We start from the raw sequence: 12,627 nt of genomic DNA, 5'->3' as shown, positions 1-12,627 counted from the left end.
CTTTCATACATACACAGGAATGTAGGGTGAGCAAGAGATAAACCTGTGCTCTTATAAGTCACTAAAATTTTGGAAATGTTTGTTAACGTAGCGTAACACAGTCTGCTTTGATATAGACATGCTAGGAGAAAAGAACATGAGTTTGCTATCTGACTATGAAGGGATTTTGTGCTGGTGGGGATTTCAGGTGGGGACGCCTGTCTCGCTGCTCAAAATGTAGCAACAGACCAGTAGCATTAGCATCACCCAGAGCGTGTTAAAGCTGTAGACTCTTGGGCCCCATCCTAGAAGTACTGACCCGGACGCTGCACTTTAACAAGATCTCCAGGTGATTCAGATGAAGATTAGAGTTTGAGAAGTAGTCATCTAGAGGCGGCTAGAGGCGTAACTCTGAGAGCCATCCACACACCACAGGCTCTTAGGGTGTAGTCCCTGGCCCAGAAGCATCACCATCACATGGGAACTTTTCAGAAATGTAGATTCTTGGGCCTCAACCAGGACCTACTGAATCAGAGACTCTGTAAGTGGGGCCCAGCAATCTGTGTCTTAACAACCCTGCAGGCGACTCTCATACATGCTAAAGTTTGGGGACCACTATCGTATATCAATGAGAGTTGAAATTACAGGAGTTAGTATTCTCCTGAAAGAAGAGAGGAAGGCATGGACAATTATAACATTGTTCCTATGAGAAGATACAATCTGTTTTATGATAATCTTTATGATGTATCTTCTAGAATGCACACTGGGAATGTCTAGGCCTGGTGGACTATTTTCATCACCACTGTAGTGGTGACCTCTCAGACCTGCTTTTCTGTTGAGTGGAAGCAACTAGGACAGTGCTCTGGGTAAAGAGGGAGGGCACAGAAAGGGAGGTGGGCATCAAAAAATTGCTTTCTATTTTGCCTACTGATCTTCTGGGGCTTATTACTCTTGGAGTACTGTGATAAGTGCTATAGGGAACATTTCCAACGAATGCCTTTCCTGGAAATGAGTCCCCTGAAACATCCATTCCTCTCCCTTTCATCAAGAATGCAGTAGAGTAAGAAGGGGCAACTCCAGATATTACACCCAAGAATCTGCATAGCCACATGCTAAGTCACACATTATCCCTGACTACGGCGTATTTGGGGATGCCACAGTCCCAGTATATTCATTCATTTGTTCAGTCGCTCACTTTATCATCCAATATTTAATGAGTGACTTTTATGTGCACGGCCAATGGAGAGGCCTCTTGTTCTGTGCTTAGAAAAGGGATTGAGTGGAGCACCGGCCAGGAAAGTGATGGTTCTTTCCTCCAACTGAGACTCAGTGATGCAACGAAGCCACCTCTTCTCTCACTTCAATCACAGAAAAGGTAGGCTAAGGCTGTATCACATTGTGATTTCCTAGTTTCACTGTCCTCTTTTGCAAAGAGAAAAAAGTCAGGGATTGAGAAAGCCAAGGAGGAGACTGCATCCACGATGGAACACAGACTATCTCCATCCCTACAAAGCTGCCTGCCTCGACTGTGTGCTAACTCCTCATTTCCCACGAGGGACATGATACATCCATCCAGGGTGGGGGTTGGCAGCTCTGGCTGCAAGTTATCTGGTTTTTGTTTTTTTGTTTTTTTGGCCGCACTGCACGGCATGTGGGATCTTAGTTCTCTGACCAGGGAGGAACCCGCGCCCCCTGAAATGGAAGTGCAGAGTCTTAGCCATTGGACCGCCAGGGAAGTCCCTGGCTGCAAGTTAGAATCACCTGTGGAATCCATAAACCTCCTAAGGCCAAGACCACTCCTCAGACCAATTAAACCAGAACCTCTTGGAGCGAGATCTAGGCGCTGGTATTTAGAAAAACTTTTCCAGGTGATTCCATTGCACAGGAGGGCCTGGGAACTACTGCTCCAGGGAGGGTAAGGTCCCAGGTCTTGGTTCTTTATGAAGCCGAGATTCACCCTCTGAAAGTCAAATCCTAGCTTCCTAGGATTCTCAGCCCAACTTTTTCAACTTTAGGAGTTTGTTTTAGAATTTAAAGTGAGCTATTAAATTTAAGCTATTGTGTTATATTTCAATTATCTTTTATATTTATATGGTTGTTACCAAACTTCAGATGCAGAACATTTAGTCAAAACAACAATTCTTATTTTTTCTTATTTAACAAGGTATGCTAGTAGTAGATCTACTTTTTAATGAATAATTTCATTCATTACACACTGAGCCTAACAATGCTATTTGTTAAATAGGAACTAATCAAATTCATACATAGAATTTACAGGTGAGGATAGATGTGAACAGTTTCTAAAAACAAAGCAGCACAAAGTATGAACTAAAAATTAGTAGCAAATACTTCCTTGATTATAAAATGGTTGTGAGACTAGTAAAAAGAGTAGGATACAGATGACATAAATACATTGACCTTTTAAACTGGTGATGTTGATTGTTGCGGTATGAATTTGGCCATAATAAGATTATAAAGACAGAAGAAATGTTTCATACTATGATCTGGATTAGGGACAGAACTTGCAGTGCTATACATCTCATTTTCGGGACGTCTCTCACAGTAACTGGTTCTGTTGCTTCCTTGTTTTCTATCTTACACTGCCCATTCCCTAGGCAGCCCTGGCTCTCAGGATACACTCTTACCTCTTGGGGTTGTTGGTAATGAGAGGCCATCAGAAGGAAACCTCGCTGGGCCTGGAAAGCACTATGCACCATTTCTGCCTGGGAACAAAAAGGAACAGGAAAGTTTAATTGTTTGAGCTCCTAAATGGAGCATTACCACATGATCCAGGAGTTCCATCTCTAGGTATATACACAAAAAAAATGAGAACGCATGTCCACACAAAAACGTGTAAGTAAGTGCTCATAGCAGCATTATTCATAATAGCCAGGAAGTAGAAAGAACCAGAATGTCCATCAACTGATGAATGGATAAACAACATGTGGTATATCCATACAATGGAATATTATTCTGCATTCAAAAGAAATGAAGTGCTGATCCATGCTACAACATGGGGAACTTTGAAAACATTATGCTGAGTGAATGAAGCCAGTCACAAAAGACCACATTTGTATGATTCTGTTTACATGAAATGTCCAGAATAAGCCAATCTACAGAGACAGAAAGTAGATTAGTGACTGCCAGGGGCTGGTGGGAGGAAGGAATGGGCAGTGACTGCTAATGAGTATGGAGCTTCTTTTGGGGGTGATGAAAATGTTCCGGAATTAGACAGTGGTGATGGTTTCACAACTTGGTGAATATACTAAAGATCTCTGAATCATATACTTTAAAAGAGTGAATGTTATGATATGTGAATTATATCTCAACAAAATTGTTAAAAAAATGTTTGAGCCCCAAAGTGCAACTGTTTTCCAAAGGGTGTCTCTCCTGTCCTCTTTCGTGCCCCGATCTGTTCCATACCTTCTGGTGGAAAGAAAATTGTCCCTTAAGCCACCCCCATAAAGATATGCTCATCAAGGATATATGTATAACTGATTCACTTTGCTGTACACCTGAAACTAACACAACATTGTAAATCAAATATACTCCAATAAAAGTTAAAAAAATACAAAATTTTAAAAAGAAGGAAAAAAAAAAAAGATATGCTCACCGAGAGCTAGTGATTTCTACCACTGTTCAGTAAGACTGATCTGAAGGAGATTTCAGTGCTACCTGGACTCAACCGCCCCACCCCCCCAAAAGGACTTTAGCAGATGGGAATGTCTTTAAACACATAGTACCATATTCCCTTATCCTTACCTTCTACCCATGCTTAACTAATTAATTCTTTAATCTTTCAAATTTAAAAAGTTACAGAAGCGTACCAAGAAGAAAATAATTCCAAATATTCATATCACACAATCAGTCATTTTTGGCATTTTTTTCTGGTTTTTAGGAAAATTCACAGTTGTTCTCATAAGACAAAGCATAATGATTGAGAATAATTTTTTAGTGCCATAAGGTACAAAGATTAAAGTTTTTAAAAAATGCCTCACGACCTAGAAAGAATCATTATTAACGTGAGATGACATCATGGCAGCCACCATTTAAGATCTACGTGCAGAGAGACTTTGGTAAAATGGGACCACACCCTAGGTGCCATTTTTTAAAATAAAAAGTATAAATTTTAATTATAATTGAATACTAAAAATGAAAGAAAGAATTGATAAGCTTCAAATAAAAGTTTCTGCACTGTAATAATTATTATGTCCTAAATGATGAGTCTAAGGTAAAAAAAATATAAAATATTAAGAAATTGGAATAATTATGTGTTTATACTTTAAACTAATACATGATATTATTTTAGACAATACTGATTGACTCCTTATTGGGAAAGATGAGAACATAACGACTTTCCCACTTCTTTCTATCTCTGGTCCCAATTTTTCATATTTTTTTAGTTATTATTTTTACTGTAACATTAATTCCCATAGCTACTGAGAATTAGTTCTACATTTAAACCTACCTAGTGGTTCTCAACAGTTGTTTTACCATGACTTCTCCATTTCTGAGTTATTTTGATTTTTTTAATTGGCTGGACTCCCATTATCAAGTATGTTCTTCAAAAAGGTCTCAAAGTTGCTTAAGTTCTTCAGTCTCAACCATGTCTCCCTGTCATCTATATATTTTAACAACATCTTGGCTCGATATAACCTCCCTGGGTCTCTCTCTCTTACCATGTGCAGACAGCATAGCAGTGAATGTGGCAACGCAGAAATCTAAGCCACCTTGATTTTGTTTCTCCCGTGTGGGAAATTGACTTTTCTATTTTGACACCTGAAGAATTATTTCTTTATCCTTGGATTTTAATGGCTTAACTAAGTTATGTTTGCATTTTGAGCATTCTGTGTTATATTTCTTGGAATAGATTTGGTCCTTTCTTCATTTATGGGAAATTTTCTTATATTACTATATCTTTCAAAATATCTTTTGTTCCATTTGTTAGATTCTCTACTCAGGGACTCCAATTATTATCCTCATATTGTATAATATTTGAATGTTTTCATATCATTTAGATTCTCCCTCTCTCTGCCTTTAATTTCCTTGTCTGTCATCTGTATTTACTGTGATTATATCAATAGTTTTCTCTATTGTTGGTAAACAGATTTTCAATAGGGTCTCATATACATGAACATTTCTAATTTATATTTCATTTCTGTATTAATGTTGTTTTTGGTTTTTATTTGTTAGACTTCAATTTACCTTTGCATTTCATTCTTATTGTTCTATCACCTTACGCTATTTAAAAAATGTTTATACTCTTATTAAGTTTTAAGTTACTTATTAGTGTAAGAGTCTAATAAGATTAAGCCATGGCGAGGAATCTGAATCTGCTCAGTGTTTTCTCTCCTTTGAGGGCAAGCCCGCGTCTTTCCTTTGCATGCTCCGTTCCTCTCTGACACACTATTTCTAGCCACCATGTGGGCGATTCCTTGAGTCTTTTGCCACCATATGAGAGATTGGTTTATTTTCCATTTCAAGCAAGAGTGTTCTGCCTAATCTTCTAGGGCCTCATGGAAGAGGGAACAGGGAAAGGGAGTGCTCAACTTTTCTGATTACTTTTCATCCAAGGTTTTTTTTTCCTACTGACAAGAAAATGCTTGAAAGCAAACCAAGGTTTCTAGATCATTTACATTTAAAATCACAAATTCATCACCATCAACATAACAGATTAAGTCTTATGAATATTTAAATGAGGGTATATTTTCCATTTTGGAGTACACCATCTCCTCTTTGTCCTGGTAGCCTGATTGCTGGGATTATATTGCTCAAAATCTCAAATTCTGAATATTCCTTAGGGAGATAGTGGATTTTCAAATTTTACGGTCCTGGAGGCTACAATGACCTTATGAATGTGAAGCTCTGAGCTACATGAATGTTTATCCATACATCAAAATGTGTATTTTCAGTGGATCAGAAGGACTTTTGTCAGTCTCTAATGACCACATTTCCAAAAGAAGATTATGAAATAAAATTCTCCACTGCTTGGATATAAATAAAAGAACTGCACTTCTCCCAACAACAATAATATAGAAGTATGGTCCTCGTGTACAACAAGCCTTGTGGAGTCAGCTGAATTATAGTTGCTGCGGGAACAGTAATTTGGGATTGCCTGACTTCTACAGTTAAAACTGCAGCTCAGAGGTGGCATTAACAATAATTTTGTAGTTATCCCAAGATGAACACTATCATTGGCCTTTTTTACTTTCCCTAGAAACAACATTTAGCCTGTTGCTAACAGAACAATTTTCCAGCGGGTCTGATTAGCCAAGATGGCCAATTTCATTAATTAGTCTCTTCCCCAACATGGCCTTTCACTCAACAACAGGGGTGGAGGTTGGAGCACAGAATGGTTGAATATCTAGCTATCTGCTTCAACTCTCCCTACCGCTTCGCTTATGTAGACAAATCTTTCTGAGGATTCAGCTGTGCACCTCTTTCAGCTCCCTGGAACTCTGGGCACGATTAGCAGACTCTAAACCACATTCATTTTTAACTTCATCAGTCCACGTTTCAAAGGATTTTCATTCCACCTTTGACATACTCTGACCTACCTGCTTCTTACTTCTGGAAAGTTCCATGAGTCCCTCAACCAGACAGCATCCTATTTAGGAGCAATTTCACTGAACCTGCTGAGTTCTGATAACTTGAAAGGGAGAATTTGGCTCACTCAGGCAGTTCAAAACATTGTGAAAGAAAAAGCCAAACGTAGGGATTTTCAGTAACAACAAATAATTGAGGGTTTTTGCTGAGTTTGTTTATCACACATGTGCCAGGCTCAGAGAGCCTCAGTGACCTTTGTGTGTATACATGCACATCTATCTGCTTGTGAGCACGTGTGTGCAGAGAGGAAAGGGACAGTTCGGGTAAGAGGCAAGGCTGTGCATTTTGTTTGAACTCTAGCAATTATCACTTAGGCAACTGGGGTTCTTAGACAGGTTGGTGGACCACCTTGTTCTGTGGTCCTAGACAGTAGGAGAATGAATTTCAGTAATCAGTTTAAAGCAAGCCTCGGGACAAGCAGACACCAGTTAATATGACTTATTTCCATCTAATCCCCTTGGGAGAGAGCTGACTCACTGGGGAAGCTCAATTGATTCTGAATATTCATCAGAGCTTTCCATTGTTTCATTGGGAAGCTACAGGCCACAAAGTACCATGTGGATGACAAAATGAACAGGTACAACTGGGATAAAGGGTACAGGTAATACTCAGAGGAAATGCAAAAAGCATCCAGCCAGGGTGACTATGCTGAAGGTATTTCCAGATCTTCTGAAACTGCATCAGCCCTCTTCTTGACAGCCAGACAGCCAAGGGAAGGGGATCCTCTTCCTCTGACTGAAGGTCAGCGGAATGGGCATCTGCTCATCAGGCGCAATTTTTGGGCCCTGGGAAGGTCACTGTCAATGCCATCTTCACATTCCTCCCCAATGAGTCTGCCAAGGTCCCACATTTTACTATTAGAGATATTGTATTTTTAGATCTTATTCCTAAGGGCCTTCTAATCTACCCTAAAGGAGAAGTCCCTTGAGTTTCAGCCAATGAAGAGGTAAAAGGGGACCTGATAGATGAAAGCAAGACAGGAAAATGGGCTAAGAAAAAGAGGTGATAGGATGCCAAAGACAAGTTTCACCTACTTCACGATTTTGCTTAAAACAAGATTGAAGATGCTTAATTTTGTAGACATAAACATAAGCACTGACCCTACAAAGTTGGTTTATGAAGTCATCTGTGTTGACATCTAAGGGACCATGAAGAAGATTTACACCAGCAATTCTCAACCTTGAGTTTTCATTATAGTCACCTGGAGGGTTTGTTAAAACAGATTGTCATGTCTCACCGGCAGGGTTTCAAATTCGGCAGGTTTGGGTGGGCCCAAGTATTTACATTTCTAACGAATTACCTAACAACTGCTGCTGGCTATAATCACTTAATTAGTTCCGGGAGTTTCTTCTCAATTCTTTTGAATTTTCTACATAGACAAAGATCATGTCATCTGTGATAAAAGACAGTTTTATATCTTCCTTCCCTATCTGTGTGCATTTTAATTCCTTTTCTTGCCTAACTGCATTAGCAAAGATTTCTAGGATTGGTGAGAGGGGACATCCTTGCCTTGTACCTGATCTTAGTGGGAAAGCTTCAAGTTTCTCACCATTAAGTATGATATTAGCTGTCGATTTCTTGCAGATAGTCTTTAAAAGTTGAGAAAGTTCCTCTCTAGTCCTAGTTTACTGAGTTTTTATCATGAATGGGTGTTGGATTTTGTCAAATACTTTTTCTGCATCTATTGATAGGATCACATGATTTTTCTTTTTTAGTCTGCTGATGTGATAGATTACATTAATTGATTTTTGAATACTGAACTAATCTTGCATACTTGGGATAAACCCAATTTGATCATGGTGTATAATTCTTTTTATACTTTTTTGGATTTAATTAACTAATATTTTGTTGAAGATTTTTGCATCTATGTTCATGAGAGATACAGGTCTGTAGTTTTTTTTTTTTTAATGTATTTATTTTATTTTATTTATTTTTGGCTGCATTTGGTCTTCATTGCTGTGCGCGGGCTTTCTCTAGTTGTAGCAAATGGGGGCTACTCTTCATTGCAGTGCACGGGCTTCTCATTGCAGTGGCTTCTCTTGTTGTGGAGCATGGGCTTTAGGCATGAGGGCTTCAGTAGTTGTGGCACGCAGGCTCAGTAGTTGTGGCTCATGGGCTCTAGAGTGCAGGCTCAGTAGTTGTGGCACACAGGCTTAGTTGCGCCCCAGCATGTGGGATCTTCCCAGACCAGGGCTCGAACCCGTGTCCCCTGCATTGGCAGGCGGATTCTCAACCACTGCGCCATCAGGGAAGTCCCAGGTCTGTAGTTTTCTTATGTCTTTGTTTGATTTTGGTATTAGGGTAATGCTAGCCTCACAGAATGACTTAGAAAGTATTCCCTCTGCTTCTATCCTCTGAAAGAGATTATAGAGAATTGGTATAATTTCTTCCCTAAATGTTTGATAAAAGTCACCAGTGAACAAATCTGGGCCTGGTGTTTTCTATTTTTGAAGGTTATTCATTATTAATCCAATTTTTTAAATAGATACAGGCTTATTCAGATTGTTTGTTTCTTCTTGTGTGAGTTTTGGCAGATTCGCCTTTCAAGGAATCGGTCTATTTCATCTAGATTATCAAATTTGTGGGCATAGAATTGTTCATAGTATTCTTTTATTACCCTTTTAGTTTCCATGGTATCTGTAGTGATGTCCCCTCTCTCTTTTTTTGTTATTAGCCTGGCTAGAGGCTTATCAATTTTATTGATCTTTTCAAAGAACAAGCTTTTGATTTTGTTGATTTTTCTCTACTGATTTCCTGTTTTCAATTTCACTGATTTTTGCTCTAATTCTTCTTCTTTTCTTCTTTTTCTAGTTTCCTAAGGTGAGAACTTAGATTATTGATTTTAGATCTTTCTTTGTTTCTAATATATTCATTCAATACTATAAATTTCCCTTTCAACACCACTTTCACTGCATCCCCTAAATTTTCCCTTTTATTTTGTTCAAAATATATTTTTTAATTGAGGTATAATTGACATGTAACACTGTATTAGTTTCAGATGTATGACATAATAATTCAATATTTGTATATAGTGTGAAATGATCACCACAATAAGTCTAGTTAATACCTAAGTTCAAAATATTTTTAAAATTTCTTCTTTGACCTATGAGTCCTTTAGAAGTGTGTTGCTTAATCTCCACATATTTGGGGATTTTCCAGTTACCCTTCTGTTACTGATTTTCAGTTTAATTCCACTGTGGTCTGAGGGCAGATATTATACGATTTCTATTCTTTTAAATTTGTTAAGGTGCGTTTTATGTCACAGAATGTGATTTATCTTGGTGAATGTTGCATGTGAGCTTGAGAAAAATGTGATTTACTGTAATTTGAAAATGATATGCTGAGGTGTAGTTTTTTTGGCATTTATGCTGCTTGGTGTTCTCTAAGTTTCCTGGATCTGTGGTTTGGTGTCTGACAGTAATTTGGGGAAAATTCTCAGTTATTATTGTTTCAATATCTTCTGTTCCTCTCCCTCTTTCTTTTCCTCTAGTATTCCCATTATACAGATGTTACACCTTTTGTAGTTGTCCCACAGTCCTTCGATATTCTGTTCTGTTTTCTTCTCCAGTCTTTGTTCTCTTTGTTTTTTGGTTTATGAAGATCCTATTAATATATCCTCTAATTCAGAGGTTCTTTCCTCAGCTGTGTCCAGTCTACTAATAAGCCTATCAAAGCCATTCTTCATTTCTGTTACAGTGTTGTTGTTGTTTTTTTTCATTTTGGCCAGTGTAATTTTATTTTATTTATTTATTTTTATTTTTATTTTTAACATCTTCGTTGGAGTATAATTGCTTTACAACGGTGTGTTAGTTTCTGCTTTATAACAAAGTGAATCAGCTATACAGTAAAAAAGCATGCATGAACAGATGAGCAATATAAGCAGAGAGATACAAATTCTAAGAAAGTACCAGAGAAATGCTAGCGATAAAAAACACTGTCCAAAGCTCTTGTTCTGTCTGGGTCACCTTTTAGAGAAGTCCATCTCTGTTTGTCAGAGAACTCTGATTGCCATGTGTGGTGTGGCATTCGTAATCATGCAGTCAAACATGCAATCCTGGATGTGTGTCCCTGACTGCACAGTCCAACTCAAAATACATGGATTTCCTTTGCCACAGTGGTACTCAAATGGTGCCCTGAGAAGGTCCCCTCACAGGGACTTGAGTGGGGACAGAAAAGGAGGATGGGCACAGGCCACCTGCTGTCTGCACCCAGCCCCCAGTCCTCTCTCTACCATCCCTTCAATCAGAGCTTGTTACAAGTGTTTTTTCTCTCTAGCATTTCTCTAGTTCTTTCTTAGAATTTGCATCTCTCTGCTTATATTGTTCATCTGTTCGTGCATGTTTTTTACTTTACCCATTATTGCCCTTAGAATATAAATCATAGTTGTTTTAAATGTCCAGTCTGATAATTCTAACATCCCTGCCAGTTCTGGTTCTGATGTTTGCTTTGTGCCTCCAAATTGTGTCTTTTTCCTTTTGGTACCTTTCTTGATAGCTGGATATGATGTACTGGGTAAAAGAAACTGCTGTAAATAGGACTTTAGTAATGTGGTGGTGAGGTATGAGGGGAGGGAAAGCATACTTTAATCCTATGATTGGGTCTCAGTATTTCAGTAAGTCTATGTCTCTGGAGTGTGAACTTTACAAGTGTTACTCATTTTCTTTCTTCCCCCTTTTATGGGACAGGACGGCTAAAGTGGGCCAGACTTGGGTATTTCCCTTCCCCATGTGCAAGACTAGAGCCAGGTGGGACTGAGCATTTCCCTTTTCCAGGTCAGTTAGGCCCTGACAATAGCCTACGAGGTTTCCCCTCGGGTCAGGCCTTACTAAGAGCACAGTACTCTGGCTTATTTCAAAATGCTTCCTTTCACCTTCCCCCTGCCAGAAGCCCAAGGAGATTCTTCTCCAGTATTTACTGTGGGAACCTGGTTGAGTTTCTAGATGTAAATCTCACAGTATTGTGGCGGGGGGGGTGCCCTGTGACTGGGTCCCCCTGGAGTTCTTAACTCTCAGAGTTGTCTGCACTGAGCTTCCAATAATTTGTCAACTACAGTTCAGGTTTCCCTACCCCAGCACTGGTTCCCTTGACAGTTTCACTCATGAGTCTGCTCCGTTAAGCCAAAACTCCCTGTATTCACCTGTTTCTCTGATCTTGGGGGACAGTAGTTTTCCCCGTGTCCTCCCTTATGGACCCAAGAACAGTTGCTTTTTCAGAGTTCAGCTTTTTCCTTGTTGTTAGGATGGAGTGGTGACTTCCAAGCTCCGTACGTGCAGAACCAGAAACTGGCAGTCCTTTCTCCATTTTTTTTTTTTAAATGAGAAAAAACTTATTTGTTTCCATTTTCAGACATTTTGGAACTTCCATCCCAGCTTCATCCTTTTGGTAACAGAGCATTTCCCCATCACCTGCCTTTTGATATATGTATGTAGGATTGTGGATAAGGCGGGGGTCGGGTGGGGTGTTATGAACACCTATGTGAGAGGGTCTTAAGGGTTTATCTGGTGGAAAGGATGCTGGGACTGTGATGATAGGGGGTCACTAAGAGACTCTATGAGAAACATTCTATTTTTACTTGGATTGTTTCTGTTTGTTAAAAATAGCAAAGTTCTCTAAAGGTGCTTTTATCCTCAGTGCATGAGACTTTATTCTCTGTTCTTATTATTGTTATTTTTATCATATTTATCTGGAGATGCTTGGAGGGGACTAAAGCAACACCCAAACTGGCCCATCACTGCCAAGAATAAAACATACAAGTACACAATGTCTCTTCACTATGACATCTTTAGTTCCCATGGACTTTTGCCTATTTTGCGTAGGTTTGGGAAACGGCTCTCTCTTCCCTATGTGCCAATAGGAAAAGGCACAAAGAAGCAAGCCAGGATTACCATCAACAAAGAAAATTGTACATCTGCTTGTGCTAAAACTTGTTCTGAGGGCAAAATCTGTTTTGTCAGTAATGTAGTCTAAAGATAGAAGTTAAGAAATGAGAAATCAGATTGACTGCTACTTGTTGTTGACCCTGGAATTGCCACAGTGACCCAG

At 39.0% G+C, this 12,627-nt stretch overlaps 1 protein-coding gene across 1 annotated transcript in view; it reads right to left on the bottom strand.

Annotated features, from left to right (window-relative positions):
* The window catches only part of CAP2 (cyclase associated actin cytoskeleton regulatory protein 2), a 137,658-nt gene that overhangs the window by 85,663 nt on the left and 39,368 nt on the right, over positions 1-12,627 (bottom strand). The window contains exon 4 of the mRNA XM_082415197.1: positions 2,625-2,702. Coding sequence (XP_082271323.1) covers positions 2,625-2,702 — 78 coding nt within the window. The remainder of the gene's footprint in view (positions 1-2,624; positions 2,703-12,627) is intronic.

Source organism: Balaenoptera physalus (genome assembly GCF_965194825.1).
Source record: "Balaenoptera physalus genome assembly, chromosome: 11".
Taxonomy (NCBI): Eukaryota; Metazoa; Chordata; class Mammalia; order Artiodactyla; family Balaenopteridae; genus Balaenoptera; species Balaenoptera physalus.
The sequence above is the reverse complement of the archived record's forward strand: the minus strand, read 5'-3'. Positions and strand labels throughout refer to the sequence as shown.